Genomic DNA, 18180 nt, shown 5'->3' on the forward strand with positions numbered 1-18180 from the left:
CATTTTCTTCTTCCTTTTAAATATATGCTTCTAAGTGAGGGAGTCCTCCATGTCTGGAAAATGTGAATTGGGTGACTCCCCCTTTGCAGCCAGACTATTCCTTCAACAAAGTTACTTGCACCCACATCATCTGTGTGGGACCTAAGACTTTGGTATCAGAGCTGTACAAGGCCCATTACAGCTATCTTAGTGTTTAGAGACTCTTCTGTTTGTTCTTTCTATCCTGAAAAGCTGTTGTTGTTTTAAAAAAGATTCCCTTGAGCACTTCTTGGGAAGAGAACACATGAACTGAAACAATACTGCAGAATACTCTTCACTCTAATTAAACATTTAGACTGTAAATTGTCAGTTCTAGTAAATAGGGCTTTAAAAAATGCTCAGGCTATTTTAAAAAGCCACTTAAAGGAAGGCATTTGGGGGACCACAGGCAGGACAAGAAGAAAAAGGTGAACAAGAACTTAAAATAGCATGTGCCATTGTTGGGAGCTTTGATCAATCTGTGGGGCTTGTATGTTGTTTTTGTGCTTTATAGACATGAAGTTGTGGAGGCGCAACTGTGGTGTGAACCCAGGCAGATAATTCTGCTAGATACTGGGGCGCGTCACACGATTGTCTTGGGTGGACTGGGAGGATGTGGGGGGAAGGCTGAACTTAATCTACCTTCCCCCCCAGATGACCAAACTGTCTGTTGTCAGCACATCTCCCACATGCCCACACAAACAGCCCTGCTGCATGAACCTTGGAGGGATTTGGGGGATTTGGGGCCAGAACTTGTTGTTCCAGACTCCAGGCATCCCTCAATGCAGCTCACAGCACAGCCCATTGCATTGGGATTCCCCCATGAGACAGGGGCTCTATGTGTTCGTATCTGTGACTCCTTGGGTTGTGTGCAGCCTGAGGAATCATACCATGCCTGGTATTGTATGGTTACCCTTAACCTTGGCTGAAAGCCGGGTTTGTTAAGGGGGTTAGGCAGACACTGCTTCTCACAACCAGCCTAACCTTGCTTGGGCAGCCCAGGCAGGATTAAGCTGGTTGTGAGAACAGACTCACTGATTCAAGGGACGATAACAAGCAAACTTGTTATCTTATTTATTTATTATTTCTCTGTGTAAACCGCCCTGAGCCACTTTTGGAAGGGTGGTATAGAAACTGAATTAATAATAATAATAATAATAATAATAATAATAATAATAATAATAATAATAATAATAACTAGTGAGACCAGTGGGGACCTACGTGATATGTCACTAGGTCTTTATATGCTCAGTTAGGACAAGAGTTAGCCTCTCCACATGAGCAGTGTGGAGAGCCTTACTGGGTTCTGCGGGGAGAGTGGGCTTAGCCTGAAGACGAGCAGGGAGACATACCTGGGCAGCTGGCTTGGCCGCTCACATGACTACCAGTTCCATCACGGAACCGGTAGGGGTGGTGGGGACTGGGAGCTGCCCAGCCCCCTGGAAGTCCCAGGATGCCCCGCGCGAGTGCGTGGAACATTCTGGGGAGACCCCCGAGGCTGGGAGGCTGCTTGTAGCCTGCCAGTTGGGGGTCTACTCGTGTGTCGCCACGAAGCCACACTGCAGCGGCACATGATCGCCAAAACGAGGTTAGCGGAGCACTCGCTCCGCTAACCTACGTCCGCAGGAAAGCAGGCTGGGCTCCCACAGCCCGTCTTGCGGTTGTGAGAATAGCTTCAGTGATGGTGTGAGTTGGCGGAACCCTAAGCACTAGCCTAAACTGGTGACACCAACTTTAAAGCATCTCTTCCAACCTACATCAAGAGCTGCTTCCAAACCTGTTAGAGAAGGTGAGTGAGCATGTGCTGCTCTCCCTCTGCCCAACCTAGTGCCCGTGAATGAGGTCAGGTGATTCAAGGGAGATATTGGTGGTGGTTGAGAGAAAGTCAGTGCTTGCAACCAACTCTTCAAGATCATTTGACAGGGCAGCAAAGCACAGCAGGTGGGTTTGCAATGCCCAGAATACAACAGCCTGCTATAGACACGCCTCTTTTCCTATTTTTCTCACCTTCCCAGTGAGTAATCATGTAGCCTTTTATCCTGAAGGAAATGAGCATACGTACAATCCTGAACCACCCCAAGTTTAGAGATTAAAAATGGAAAATCCCCATCTAAAGGTTTAATCTTAGGAAAGCATATGACAAAGGGCAAGGAGTAGGGAGTAGGAAGGTGTTGCTAGATGCCGGGATGGGGTTAGTTCTCAGCTGAAGCTGGGTCCAGATGCAATGGTAGGGTGTCTGGCAGTAGCCTCCGCTCTACAGATGGCTTCATATACCGAAGTTTGATGCTATATGGATTCTCTGATATTATTTATGGGTACTTGGGAGGAGTGAATTTACTTGATGGTTATATGTGCATAATATTACTTAGCAACATACAATAACAGATATGTGTTTGTGGGCAGCAAGAACTATATTTGGACCCACAAAGGGATTGCATTTGAAGACCTTTTAAAGCAAGGATTAAAGATAATTTAAGTGTCAAGTTGCTTATTGCTTTTATTAGTTAAAGAAATAGACTTCATCCCCAATATAAATTTGTCACAGATCAACAAGCACAGCATCTAGGGCTTCCCTGTGCTTTGAACCCTATCTGAATGAATTTCCTCTACTTCTTCCAAGCTCTTGAAACTCGGATCAGAGGATTGGAGTAAAAAGCAACTGTAATACCATTTGATTAAAACACTGTGCTTAGATCGCCACAGCTGCTTTATTTGCAGTTTCTAGCTGTTCCAGAAACAAGCACCTTGATTTGTGGTTTTTCGGGCTATTTGGTTCTTGGTGTTCTTAAAGCTGTCTTGTAAAATTAGATAACGTGTATGTAAGAAGTACAGTAGTAATTACTTGATACTTTTTCAAGGAAGGTATTTAACAGAGGCAAAAGCAACTGACAGCAGCTACAGCACAAATATGCGATTCTGTGGCAAACAAAATTTCATCTTCTTTTTAAAGGCCATGCGCCCTATAATCCTGTGAATTCACATTAGATCAAGCACAGCTTTGCATTAAGAATAGCTCTTACTGCTATTACTAGATCTAAAGCTTTGACTTTTTGCTGTTTTTCCTCTCTTGCTTATTACGTGTCTTTAAGGATTGTATTTGGTGAAAGTTGGATAATAGCTCACATTTGCAGGGCTGCTTAACTTTTAAGATCCTTAATTTCTGAAAATGCAGCTTTGAGTAATGAGCTTTACTGTCTTTGAAGGAGTCCGAGGATGGGCTGACAGTTCCTCTTGTACTGCTTACGTTGTTGTAATCCCACTGAAGTCAATGAGACTAAATGGTCTGAGCAGGACAGCCAGAGTGGCTCTATGCTTGGTCAGCCAAGAGGAGCCTTTTGACCCGGTAGCAATTTCCTAGACTCGGTAGCTTCTGTACAGTTCTTCTTTCTGACCAATATGAACTAAGCTCAGGGAATCTATAGCCCTGTTAAATGATACGTTAGGCTGGAGGCAAATGAGATGCTCCACCCACTACACAAACACCCACTCACCACCCCATACACAGCCTGATTTGAAAGGCTGTGTATGGGGGTGTTTCTGCTTGTCCCACTTTCACATCTGATTTGACAAAAGGCAATATCACAACTAAAGAACTGTGGTATCATGAAAGGCAATTCCTCTCTTGGGCTACTTTGAACTCTTATAAAAGCCATTGTTTGTCATCAAACAACAAACAAACATATATTTATTTAACACTTTTTGACAAAAGTTACCAAAGTGTTTTAGATAGAGAAAACAATAATAAATTAATAAGATGGCTCCCTGTCCCCAAAGGGCTCACAGTCTAAAGAGAAACATAAGATAGACACCAGCAGCAGCCACTGGAGGGATGCTGTGCTGAGGCTGGATAGGGCCAGTTGCTCTCCCTCTGCTAAATATAAGAGAGTCACCACTTTAAAAGGCACCTCTTTGCTCATTTAGCAGCCTTAGTTCCTGAACCAAAAAGCATGGCCTTTTCTTTATATGAGGTGACAATTTGAAAATTAGCTGTAGGCATATTCTTGGGAGCAGTGGGATACTAGCAATGAACGCTAGGCTGCATTGGAGTTGTGGTGGTAACAATTGTGGTTGCACAAGATCGCAAGAGTGATTTGTTGGATTGAGCCCACCATATGCACAAAGTGATCATACACATATTCCATCTAATGTTTAGCAATGGCTGGAGGTAAAAAAATATCCTTGGCAGCAAAATAAAACAGTGGCAACTATAGGCAACTTCTAGGATAATGTAAGGGCAACTGACATATTTGGCACTTTCTTTGTACTATGAGAAAATGCAGTCACTTCACTGGGTTAAAACACACAAGACTGGGTAGGCCTCAAGGACATATTCCTGACAGACAAATAGCACTTTTAGAGAGAGGGGAGAGCAGTGAAACTCACTCCCACTCGGTGTCTATTTGGCTGCTAGTTAGTGCTCTGGCTGAATTCTGAAGTAGCCTCTTGTGACAACACTGCTCCTCTAATGGTCCATTGACATGGGAATGAAGGTGGGTGGGTAGGTGGGGCTTGAAAGTAAAGGTAAATTATGCTGAAAACACACACATATATATATATTTAAAAACCCATATACATCCTGTAATGGAAAATATAGTGGGCTAGCTGGAGACATTTCAAGCTGTCTTTTCCACACTTTACAGTGATCTGAAATGTAGCAGTTATTTATCAGTATTTTTTCCTTATTCACAAGAGGTTATTCATAGGATAATTTTCACAAGAGGTTATTCATAGGATAATACGGAGCAAATATATCATTCATGCATATTATTTATTTCTTATGTTGAATTATTAACCTGGATTTTTTAAAATTATGTTTTTCTGTCCCAAAGTATAAGGTCTTTAAAATTATATTAATATTGGTTGGAGTGTACGCTTTGGGGTGCACACAGTTGGAGTGTACGCTAACCATTAAAGCCTAAAATTATAATTGATAGCTGATTTGGGATCCCTGGGTTTCACTGCCACAAAATATTCTTGCTTTAAAAAACACAAACCTCCAATTTTGCATTGTTCATTCAAGAGAATGAACTTGATTTTTGTGTATATCTATGTGTGTTTGCCTTCATTTCTAATCTCTTTGTGAATGAAAGGCTGTATCCAGGCACAAATCCAGCAGCTTAATTCTCCATCTGATTAGAGCAATGTTACTAACTTGATAGGTTGAAAACAGCCAAGATTCAGGCAGTGGCTTAGCCTCCTGGGAGGCAGAGTAATAACAATCAAATGAAGACATATTAAAATGTAATATTACTTCCACTCCATGGGAACGGTATAAAAATCACAGCCCAGAAACTCTTTTTGTCTGTCTCACTCACCAGTTTTCCTTTCCTCAGCATTTAGAGTGAACATATTTCACTCCATAATCGGGGATTACTCATTTTTAAAGCAAATAAATGTAATGGATCATATATTAATTTATAGCATTTTCAGAGCTTTTAATGACTGATTTTACTTATGGAAAGCCAAACTTGTAGAGGATATTTGAGGCAAGTAAACTTAGTAGGTTCCTCCAGTACTAGGGGTCCTCTAAAATCTAGTTAAGTTCTGCTTAACAAAATAAGTTTAGAATGTAGCATACAGTTGCACTGCATTTTCTTGAAAATTGCACTGCATTGTCTTAACAATAACACAAAGGAAATTCAACAAAGCCCTAACTTCACTTGCCTTATAGAATTATTACTTAAGTGAGGACAAGTAAAGACACAGAAATAAAAAGCTCATTTATGAAAACATGTTACACTGTGAGTAGATCAGGTCACACAATTTAAGATCCACCAAGCTGAATACAGCCCTCTTCTAGCTACGGTAACAGGTTTGCCAGATGCTTTTTGGCTTGGTAAGACATAAGTTGTTTAGGCTTAGGGGAAACAATCAGCATCAGAATTAAGTTTATCAATCCAGTCAACAGACCATAATAAACAGAATAATTCTATATTATCTAATATCACAAGACATAATAAAAATCTCCATACAAAAAGGCCATATACCACTGAGCATACATTATAACAGCAGAACTAGATATACACCATAATGATCACATTTGATCATTTTTAATTTTGGCTTGTGTCCTAATGGCTGTCAGTAAATATTTAACTATAGGATTTCTGATACAGAGTTGTTATCTGAAAGGAGATAAATTCTGCCTTGCAGGTGGAAACCTTACTTTTATTTATTTATTTAGCATATTTCTATACTGTCCAAAACCTGCATCTCTTTTGACTTCAGTGGGGGCAAAAATGACTTTCAGAACTTATGAAAAATTATTCGAACATTTTTTGAATGATAGGCATATTGGTAATATTTACCAATACATTTTGTTTTCACCTGTTTAAAGAATAGTTATTAAGAAAAATATTGGGGGGGGGGGATGAAATTTTAAATCCACATTGCAGACCTGAATTGTCTCTTGTAATGTGCCAAGTGATATTGGCAATGAGACTGGCAATCTTAAACAAACTATTGGTCTTGTAATCTGAGGGGGAAAGAAATTTCAGGTATCCATCCTGCAGTTTTTATGATTTTGCTATGGTAATGACATTACCTCTCAACAGGCTCTCCCTTTTTATCACTTCTCAAAATGTGCTTTGTATTTTAAAAAGGCGGTCTCTCCTAAACATACAGTCTCTCTTAAACATCTTTACAGCAGCCATATGGTGTAGGTCATTAATGTCCATCCCATAAAACTGATTTAAATATATATAATTTATTGATTTAAAATATTTATACCCCGCCCCTCCAGTGCACCACTGCTCGGGGCAACCAACAACAATAAAATAGATAAAAGATGCAATAAAAATAATAAAATTAACCAAATTAAACAAACAAAAGTCAGATTAAAAACCACAATCATTATTAGGTTCAAATTAAAAATTATTTTAAAAACTGATAATTATAAAAAGCTAAAGAACCTACCAGATATAACAAAAAATGGAGCATTAAAAAGCCTCCTTAAAAAGGTGTGTTTTAAGATGTTTTTTAAAAACACTGAGGTAGGGAGCATGGCATTATATATATAATGTTAAATATATGACCATTTTCTGCCCATTAATTAATGCTGTCCCAAAATCTTTAGTTTAATGGTAGGGGCAGCCCTGATCTCCAGATTGTTCATCGTCAAAATTCCTTTACTTAAGAGCTAGAAGTTCTATTTTCTTTGTTCTTGTCCTCCCCCCCACTCCTAATGGCCTGTGCGATGATATTGTTAGACCTTTAATGAAAGGGATTAAATAATTTCCTCTCAGAGTTAATTGTCAACTCAATACTTTTTCACTGCAATATCTTTTGCCAAATGTTTGTCATTCTTCAAGATCATAGTAAATTATTTTAGAATTTCAGCAGGTAATTGTGAACACTTCTGCAAAATCAGATATCCAGCATCAAAATTGTGCTTCTATGTAAGCAAGGCAGATTAAGATCTTTATAAAAGAGCACACACCAGCATCATAACAGCTCCTTTGGTGGCAGTAGTTTTGGGTTCCATCTTTTGTGGCCTTTTTTGCAGTGTCATATGGAGGTTAAGATTTCACAAGCTAAGCAAGACAATAATTTTGAGAAGTGGAATAGCACTCACTGCCCTCTGAGAACCTGTTCTCACGATCATAGGGGAGTGAGCTGGAGGGGAGGCAGGTTCCAATCCTGTGCCTCCCAAATGACCCAAGCCCCCAGTTGGATTTACTTACCCAACCCCCACACGATTGAGCTGCCACGCACTCCGGGAAGGAAGTAAAACCCAAATTGGGTCTGCCAGTATCCCACAATGCGTTGTGTGAGCAGCAGAGAGGCAGCCCTTAGTACGGCAAGAGCTCTCCTCTCCCTAACCCCACTTTCCATTCGACTCTATGGTTAAGATGGCCACCAGCAGCTAGTTTAAAATACACCGACACTACAGACAACCAAAACTAAGGGTAGGACAGGCTCCATCTGTGTCATACCACGTTATTTGTCATACATAATCTGGGTAGCAGAACTGGGCGACCCAGGTTTGGAAATGCTGGGTAGGGAGGACTCCCACTGCACCAGATGACCCTGCTCCAGGATCAACCCTCTCTTGACTTGCGAGCCAAAGATTGCCAGTTCAAATCCCCACTGGTATGTTTCCCAGACTATAGGAAACACCTGTATTGGGCAGCGGCGATATAGGAAGATGCTGAAAGGCATCATCTCATACTGTGCGGGAGATGGCAATGATAAATCCCTTCTGTATTGTACCAAAGACAACCACAGGATTATGTGGTCACCAGGAGTCGACACCAACTCGATGGCACACTTTACCTTTACCCAGGAATCTGTGGTCGTATGAACAGGCTCTGACTCTGTTATTTCATGATCGGAAAATAGTAGCTAAACCAAGGTGAAGTCCCACAGCATAGTGTTAAGAAAGAAGATGCTTACTGCTGCATTAGCTATCCTAATAAAGTGAAGTTCAGTTGCAGTATTTCTGAATACTGTTTGCCAGTGTACATGCACAAGGACTGAAACAAAGAGGCTGTTAAAATACAGCAAAGATGCATTTGATTTATGTCCAAAACTGGTTCTTGGTATTGATTTTCTTCTCAGGGAGGGGAGGGGGAAGATCCTGCAAAACAAAACTATATGTCTCCATTATTTTCTGAGTCTGGCACTGAAGTCTTACAGATCAGATCTATTTTTCACTAAATTACCTATTTTAAAAAACCACACACGAGAAGTTGGAAAATGAAGAGATGAAGTTTTGCTGACTACTTTTGTGCAAGATGGGAAAACAAAATTAGCAGGGGAAGCCTGGCAGGCTCAGCTATAAGGAAAATATGAGCGGGAGCTGCAAGAAGGGAAGTTCACGTAGTGAGGAATTGAGTTACACACACACATGCACACACATGCACCCACTCAGAGGGAGAAGTAGAACAAAAGCAAGAAGTGGATCAAAGGGAAGGAAAAAGTTCATAGTTTTTGCAACTAGTGAGAAGATTAGAGAAAGAAAAATATCAACATGGGGCTGGGAAGACACTTAATGAAGAATAGTGTGGGCCTATGAAGGAAATAGGAAGTGTACATAAGGTATATTTAAAAAAAAAAAACACCCAAAAGAAAGATGTGAGAGAACTAAAATAAAGCGAAGACTTATGGGGCCCTATCTAAATTAGTTTTTCAGATGAAAAGGGAGATTCTTCTTAGGGCAAGAAATGCCACTTAATCGCTTTTTCTCCATAGGAACCCCCTGCAAGAACTTTCATCATGGCCTTTATTTCCCCCTTTACTATTTTAATAAGTGGCCAGATGTTGGTGCATATGTGCCTTGAAAGACAAAAGGACATGGAGGAGGTACATAGAAAATATGTTGTTGATATCGAATTTAGCAGGTTTATAATCAATTACCCCTGTTAAAGATTGTATTGATATTGATTCATCAGGCCAGACGATCTGTATAGCTTTCTGTTCAATATGAACAGACAAATATATGAAAGATTATGTTTCAGTATGAAAAGATTATGTTTGCAGCTTTAAACCCTTTTCAGTAGATACCTTAGCTTCAAGATATCATAGATGGTGGTGGTGGCTTGAAGCCTACTGGGGACTCCCAAACATCCTCACGCCTCTCAGTTGATTGAAATGCCCAGGAGCCATCCGTAGGTTATTTAAGAGAGCACCTTCTTCTTCATGAACCCCACTGCCTGTTAAGATAATTGGGGGAGGTCCAGTTACAGTTGCCACTGGCTTTCTTGGTGGCGATCCAACACCGGGTGTTCTCTAGGGTTGCCCCTAGGCTTTGGAACACACTCCCAAATGAAATCAGAATCTCCCCATCTCTGGTTGCTTTTAAAAGACTCTTGAAAACACACCTGTTTTAATCAGGCTTTTAGTTTATGATGTTTGAAAGTTTTATATATGGTAATTTTAATGGTTTTAGTTGCTGTTTGTTTAAATGGTAAACTGCCCTGAGATTTTATATAGGGCGGAATATAAATGTGACAGACAAATAAATAAATGCAAACCCTGTTTAAGCAGAGGGGTTGTAATGTGTTTAGAGCAGGAGTGGGCAAACTTGGCACACTTGGCCTCCAGCTGTTGCTGAACTACAACTCTCATTATCCCCAGCCATGATTTCCTGGCAGCCCATCAGGATTTGCTTTAGTGATATTGGTGTGTGTGTGTGTGTGTGTGTGTGTGTGTGTGTGTGTGTGTGTGTGTGCGTGCGCGCGCGCGCGCGCGCGTGCATTTTCACTGTGTTCCCATCCTCAACATGTGAGCCAGCAGATGCTCATCTGAACCGGCCCATAATGCCTGAATAGGGCTAGTGAGTCCTGTTGAAGTGGTTTGAAAAAACTGGAGGTTCGTTTCCCTGTTGAGCCTGGCAGGACTCCTTTTGCAGCCAACTCACAACTTTTCAGGGGAGTGGAGGTGTGGATGTGAGGAGAACACGTCTGTTTTGCAGATATTCTTGTTTTGTGTAACTTCACTTTTGCACATACTGAAATCTTTTGCTTTGTGTTTTGTTTTCAATCAGCAACATCCAATGGATCACTGGAAGGTGTCGATAACCAGGAGGGAGGGGTGTGCCAGACAAAAGCCATGAAGATCCTAATGAAAGTTGGGCAAGGTAAAGACCATCTGTTTCATCAAACAATTTTAATCAGACCCTGGGCCCCACTGAGTGCCTTGGCTTGTGCTAATAAGGTGAAACAGCACACTAGTAGTGGAGTCTATATGAGTCTGCCTTCCTTTAGATTCTAAAGGTAAAGCCTATTTTCTGCACCTCAGTTACTGACAGATTTTACAGGAAGAGAGGTAATGCAATAAGATCTCTTCATTGGAGAGCTCTACTTGGAAGGAAAGGTCATCCGTGAACAACATGTGCTCCAATTATTCTTACTTGTATTCTGAATATTAAAGTGCAGTTTCACAGCTCAAAATTATTCAAAACAAATGAAAGGGAGAGGGAGCTAACGTTTCCATAGTTTGCTGTTGCGAAACCTCACTAAAGAAGAGTTTTTGTTCATTGTCCTTTATTCATATACAGATAACCTATTGTGCAGGGGAGAAAAGAATTATTCTTTCTAATTAGAGGTTGGTTTAGTAGTCAATCAACTTGCCTGGCTACAGTGAAATGTCATCTGCAAAGGTTTTCCTGCCAATTTCAGGAATCCCCTTCATTTTCTACTGATAGCTTCACCATCTAAACCTATGAAATAACTATATAGCATTTTCTTACATTTTCTTTTTGTTGTTCTAAAGGGGAAAATTAAATTCTTATATCTCCTTGCACTCCTACATAAAGGTTCTTCTGTTCAAAGCCATTCATGCCTCATGAAAATTGATAACCAGCTTATAAAGCGCATTATTCTTAGTTTGTAGTGAATCATTTGTGTTCTTTCAGTTCCCAATTCTGGTGGGTCCCCAAATAATGCTGATCCAACTAAACGCCCGGAACAGGAAGCTGGTACCAACGGGAAAAGCTCCACAACAAGTCCCTTTGTAAAGGATCACTCAGGTAAACAGGAGGGCTTTTAGATCTTGAGGCTATATTAAAGGCTATTTGTCATACATTTCCCCTCAAACTGTAGTATATTAAATAAATAATAAAAACAAACATTTGCATAGAGAGAGGAAACAAAAGTGTGTCCTGATGCACAAGTTTGTGGAAGATCAAAGATTATTACTTTGGCAAAACAGACTCTATTTGCATTTTATACAACCTTAATGGTACCATGTAAGAATACTATTCAGTTGCAGGAAATAGGTATTGCTCAAAATTAAATTGGAAGAGCTGATTTATAAGAGAAGATGGCTTTTTGATTAGGGGTGTGCATGAACAAAAAAACACTGTTAGCTTCAAATAAGAATCAATTTGAACCGAACCGCTTTGCTCCAAACTGGTTTGGTTGAACTGACCCACTGGTCATGGTCCATTTGATCGAACTGGTTTGATCGGTGCAGGTAGCCATTACTTGTACAAGGGAGTCCAGTGAAGGTTCCCCTTTACAAGTTCAGAGAGTGGGGGGGGGACCCCTCCAAAGCAGTGACCAGGCGGGGTGACGAGAGAGGGGGAAAGGTGCTTACCTGGGTGGTATGTCTGCCAGCACTGCTGCTCCCCCTCCCGCCCCCAAGTGTGTTCCACCCTCCTTCACCAAACCACGTAAAGGAGGAGGAAGCGTGCTTGGGGCCACGCTGGGAGAGCGAATGGTGGCACCGGCACCCGCGCCTCCTGGGTAAGCAGTTTCCCCCCTCTCTTGCTGCTCCTGCCCAGCTACCCCTTACTACGCCGAACCAATCTGCCCAAATCGCTCCTGGTTCAGTTCAATCATGGACGAGCAGCCCCCTGTTCAGTCCATGACTGAACCCCCAAACGGGACCTAGTTTGAAGCAAACTGGTTTGGCTGGAACTGTTCATGCATACCCTTATATATAATCATTTATTGCAGTTCAGCACATAGTTACACTAGTTGATGTCAGTAGGGCTTAAGTATCCTAAACTGCATACTGGATTGCAGCCGCTGGCTGACATCCTGGATAAATTTACTCGAGGAAGTCCCCTTGAAATTATTAGGACAAGTTAGGTGTGGCTAACAGCCTTTTAATTTCAATGGGACTGACTTGGATAAATTTAATCAGGATTTCAGCCATTGTCTTTAGATTCTATTATGGAGAGGTTTTTGTGAGTACTTTATAAGACTAGCTTTTGTATATGTATAATTATTGCTGCAATCCTTTGCCTGTTCACATCAGTAGCCTGAAAAACACACATGCATTCTATAAATGTCTGAAATGATTCTTGGATTATTATTTATCTTAAATTCAGAATGAAATATGTGCAACATATAAACAAGGTTTTTTGCTTTATTTCACTCACTTCATCTGAACAAGAAAGCGTAGACTGGAGGAGGCTGTGGGAAGAACAGCAAATTGCTGTCAGTTGACTTTAGGGTTCTGAGTGGTTGTTTCATGTAGTATTTTCTGTGCAACGTTATTTGCTACCATGCTAGTGAATTGTTTAGTTAGCACTTACTGAGCAGGCTTCAGGGATTTGTACTAAGGTTATAACGTGCAGGGCTTTCCCCACCCAAATTTAGTCTTCACAGCAATATTCCATCCTGAAATAGGCATCCAATTGCAGTGAAGTTATTTCAAATTTTCTCCGTGAGAAAGCGCCAAATTAAATTAATTGGTTTACATCCTCTGGCAGTATGATCTGCAGCTCAGTTTGCACAGTTGTTTCTGCTGCTATAGCTTATGCCCTTGCTGCCGCATGGGAATCCTAATTCCAGCAAACCCCCTTGTTACCAGCTATGGCCAGCACACACACATGCTGGCTTCATCATGTAGTTCCAGTGGGCCAAAGTGCCCCACTGGGTGCTGCACAAAAGGGCAGGAGGGGACCCTGTCTCTCATTTCCAGCAGATGAGTGTTTTCTGCATCCTGAACAGGGGCTAGAAAGCTGCTGGAGACAGCTACTGCTCTGAGGTTGGAGTAGGGTCTCAGCACTGGTATGAGAGAACCAGATGTCCCTTCATGTCAGTGCTAGGAGCCTACAAACATCTGTCTTCTGCACTGGCTCATCGAACTGGGTGTAAGGCAAAACAGTATGAGGCTGAACTTCACACTGAGACTCCTTTTCCTATTTGAATCGATGTATGACTTAAAAATTAAAAACAAACAAAAAGTAACTACTTAGATCCTGAACATGTTTATCTGCCTTCCACCCTGCTTTAATCTCCTGTGATCTATTTTAATAAAAACTGCATCTCCAGATAAGAGTAGGCACACACAGTGGTCGAGGTTTTAGTTCAGATTAATATCTGAAAAAGAAAGTGGCAAGGCTGCGGCGAGTCTTGAGAATTTCCATTTCCCTCTTTATCCCCATTAGCTGCCTTGAGCTGACCAACATCTGTTAAGACGTGGCGTGCATCAAAGGCTGCCTTGTCAGTGCCAGTCCTTGCTGCTGATGGGTGATGATAGATGAAAAGAACACAGTGTGGTTTGGGAGCAACATAAAAGCAAGAGCAACAGACACAAAGTCTTGCTTTAATAGGAATGGCCGACTTTGGCTGGTTGCACCTAGCTATCTTGCAAGGTAATTGGTTTGTCAAAGTTCAGTTGACAGTTAAGTCTTTCAGTACTGCAAAGTACTGATGGGACAGTGATGATTCTGAACGCCGTTCTCTCTTTACAACATTTCCTTCTAAATTTATTCCTAGGTTCCAACACAGATGGAAGCAAGGCTGGACATTCCAGTATCCTTGGTTCAGAGGTGGCCTTATTTGCAGGGATAGCTTCAGGGTGCATCATCTTTCTTATCATCATCATCACTCTGGTGGTTCTGTTGTTGAAGTATCGAAGGAGACACAGAAAGCATTCGCCGCAGCACACGACAACTCTGTCACTTAGTACGTTAGCCACCCCAAAACGCAGTGGGAACAACAATGGGTCTGAACCCAGTGACATTATCATTCCTCTGAGGACTGCAGATAGTGTCTTTTGCCCTCACTATGAAAAAGTCAGTGGTGACTATGGACATCCCGTGTACATAGTTCAAGAGATGCCCCCTCAGAGTCCAGCAAACATTTATTACAAGGTCTGATGAACACTTAGCGTGGTACCTTTTGACACTCTCTCTCCCTCTGTCCAAATGTTATCCATGACACAAAGGGTGGGGGTTGTTATGAGCCCCTGTTCTGGTTCCTGGACCAGATGCAGCGGAGGGAACAGAAAGCCCCACCCTGTTACAGAGAGCCTCTTTGAGATGGACAGCTCCTCTAGTCTGTAGAATTCCTGTCTTGGTGAACAAGCATTTGCCTGGAAGCTGGAAGAATTTACATAGAAGATACCTGTACCAATTGCTGTACATTCATCATCCTCTAAGCCATGTGCTGCAGGCATTCAGGCACGTACAAAAAGCCCAGGAAGATGGAGCAATTCATGGATACTAATTGTTTTAGGCATTCTGGGAAGAAGTCTTAAGTCATCATGTTTGAAATTGCAGCCCTGTGACTTTGTGTGTGCTTCTCTCTTAGTGCTTATGGATTTGTCTTACAGACCTCGGCTTTTAAGTAAGACTTTTAATAATAATTTTCTTCTTTTTAGTCAGTCCCTGATGCATTTTATTTCAGTTGGGTAGCATTCTGGCATTCTTTACATGAGAATTCTTTCACTCCACATCTGACATCACTGAGAACATTTAATGTTTTTTGCCATTCCGTTACTCCATCTGTTTGTGATATCAGCCTCATTTGAATGGATCATTTTTGGAAGAAACTGGGCTTGCTAATAAAGGAATCTTCCAGCTGAAACCTAGCTTTGTCAGCAGAGTTGAGAGCAGAATATGAGGTGGTGTGTTGGGGGAGGGCTGATAGAATGCTACTGCCTCTGGAATATCAACTGGACAGAGCCAGACTATTTAGGTAGCACAGCACTTTCATATTTGGAGTTCTAAGGGGTAAGTTAGGAAAGCAGTGGATTAGGTCTGCACTTGAAGAATGCCAAGGTTATTCTCAAATAGCAACAAGCGGGAGAAAATAGTTCTCTCCCTCAATCTAGGACAAAGAGTGCAAGTAAATGAATGTGCTTGGAAGACAAGACAATAGAAGGCCATTGGTGATATATTAGGGCAGAACTGCTGTAGTACTGTACCGGCAATAAAGATGTACAGCTTTGAACTAGCTGTAGCAAGATCTTGGTCTGCTTCAAATGATTTAATTTTTAAAAAGCAGACTCAGCTGCTATACATCACATTTTAACTAATCACAGGGAAAAAAGTGTTTGAGAAAACAGCAACATCTGACATAGAAAAATCACAAGCGTAACTATCAAGAGGGCTATAATTCCATCACTGAAAAGCATCCACATCTCTAAAAATTGATCAGGATCCCCCACCCCGGCCTCAATCAACCCTTGTAGCACTTTGGTTTCTGGCAGTATGTTTATAAGGCGGCCCTGTGGACACTGCCATTCCTGTGGCACCGGTCTCTTTCAGAATTAAAGCACATATGGTAAACTGCTTATGGTCCATAAAGATGCAATACATTCAGACATTAGAGAGGGGGAAAGAACATAAGACTTATTTATAATAGGTGTATAGAACCCAAGGGATATAAAGTAGCAGATTTTGTTATGATTACTAATATATATATATAATAGAGAGAGAGAGAGAGAGATTGCACAGAATCTATACCAGAAGATGTGAAATTCATCTGCGGCAATGAAATTAATCTTAAATTGTCAGCATTAAAGCAAAACAATTGGGCAACTACCTATTTCTGGGGGGAAAGTAGCTTCACTCCAAAAAGCAAAAAGAAATACTGTGAGAAAAGATAAAGCAATGAAGCCCTCTAAAGCCGTCTTGCATAACAGTAGACTAGGAAATTACAAGCCCCCAAAATATCACATCATCAGTGTAACTACATCGTATATTTTAACAAGAAGATATTCTGGTGTTTTGTTTTTGTTTTCTGTGTTGTGCTTTCCCCCCCTTGCCTTATGAGATGGAGTATTTCAGCTGGTCACAAATAGGAGAGTTTCATTTTTAAAGTTTCTGCTTGAAGCATGGTTGTTGTTCTCCCTCCACCCTCTATACCCTGGGGAAAAAAATCTACTTTTTAATGTGCTATGCAAAATAGATGTCTTTTCACATAGTCCTGTTACCATAGCAACACTTCACTTTCTGGACTGGAAAGAACATGTAACTACAGCATTTTAAGGTTCTCAAACCTCCACTGAGCACGTGCAGAAATGTACTGTCATAGAAATGATTACTCTCTGTATTTCCTGATCCTGAAAATGATGTTGGTCCAAAAAAGGAGAGACTGAGGGGAGGGGAGGATGGAGAAGCATGGTTCGGTGAGAAGTTACCATGGTAACTAACTACAATGGAGATGTAGTTCTTTCCTAAAGCCTTCCTTTCTGTGAATCCATCCATGCAAGATTTTTCTTGTATGTCATTAAGATTTTATTTTGGGGGAGGGGGAAATATAGATGGGCCTGATTTTTTTAAAAAATAAAAAAAAATCAAGAGTATGTTTAGTTGATTGGTTACAATCTGATTGTGGACTAAGGTTGAGGTGGGGGCAAGAATATTGGATGAACCAATAAAGAAGAGCAACCTGCAACCAATCGAAAAAAAGAAAAGAGCCCCATGTATCCATGTTGTGTGTTGTGCATAATAATGACAATCTTACCAACTGTTCCTTTAGTTGGTGTTGGTTCAGCTTTGAAAAGTTACTGTAAATGCCTTGCTTGTGTTACCCCTTGATCACCTAACTTTTTGAGATTTGCACCATCATGTCCAAGAGTGAAGATGCTGTAAATAAGTTCAGATTTACTGTATATGGATTTTGGGGTGTTACAGTAGCCTTATTCACATTTTTAAAATAAATATAAAATTAAAATACACATGGAAACGAGAAAAAACATCTTTTCTTAACCAGATTGTGTATATAGAGCAACATTGGTTTTTTATAAAGTCTAAGCGAGATGTTTTGTATAAAATCTGACTTTTGCTATGTATTTAGCTACAGCTTGTTTAAAGGCAGTGTCATTCCCCTTTGCACAGTATCCAGGAAAAAAAAGATAACGTATAAAAAAGGTTGCCAAATTGCTGCATATTTGTGCTGTAATTGTGTACCATGAATATTTATTTAAGAATTCCTTTGTCCAGTTTGTAAGTAACACAGTATTATGCTTGAGTTATAAATATTTTTTTCTTTAAAAAAAAAAAAAAACCCCTAGACTGTCATAGTTTTGAAATCTGCTTTTGTTCTACATTACAATTAGCCCCTTCCAGAAAACAAAATCTATGAAAATTCACATTCCACATCTGTTTCAAACTGAATTTGTTCTTTAAAAAAAATAAAATATTTTTTTCCTATGGAAATAATGCCTTCTATGGATTTTCTTGGGTTTTCCACCCACCTTGTTCCCTCTCTCCTGCTCCAACTTTATAATTTTCTCTGTATCTGCCTGTCAGGGAATCTGCCAGTCTCTGTCGTCTGCCTAGAACAGAAAGTAGGTAGGCTTGCATTTACTCAACAATGTTCACTGGAACTGGATATTGTTTGGTCAGGAATTGCAAGGGGTCAACTCTACATATCACACCTTGAGTACAGTACTGTGTCTTAGCCCAACCATAATCCCAAGGCAGCTTTACAATAAAAGAAGATCATGAATCCAATACAATCTCTCATAACTCCATGG

General features: G+C 40.7%; 1 protein-coding gene across 2 annotated transcripts in view; it reads left to right on the forward strand.

Annotated features, from left to right (window-relative positions):
- Window positions 1-17857, forward strand: part of EFNB2 (ephrin B2) — a 68932-nt gene extending 51075 nt beyond the window's left edge. The window contains exons 3-5 of one of the 2 annotated variants that reach the window (XM_053311833.1): window positions 10502-10594; window positions 11372-11485; window positions 14190-17857. In XM_053311833.1, the coding sequence (XP_053167808.1) occupies window positions 10502-10594; window positions 11372-11485; window positions 14190-14572 (590 nt within the window). In that variant the 3' untranslated portion in view covers window positions 14573-17857. The remainder of the gene's footprint in view (window positions 1-10501; window positions 10595-11371; window positions 11486-14189) is intronic. The other variant, XM_053311834.1, reaches the window with a different exon arrangement.
- The last annotated feature ends 323 nt before the right edge of the window (window positions 17858-18180 follow it).

Source organism: Hemicordylus capensis, chromosome 3 (assembly GCF_027244095.1).
Source record: "Hemicordylus capensis ecotype Gifberg chromosome 3, rHemCap1.1.pri, whole genome shotgun sequence".
NCBI lineage: Eukaryota > Metazoa > Chordata > Lepidosauria > Squamata > Cordylidae > Hemicordylus > Hemicordylus capensis.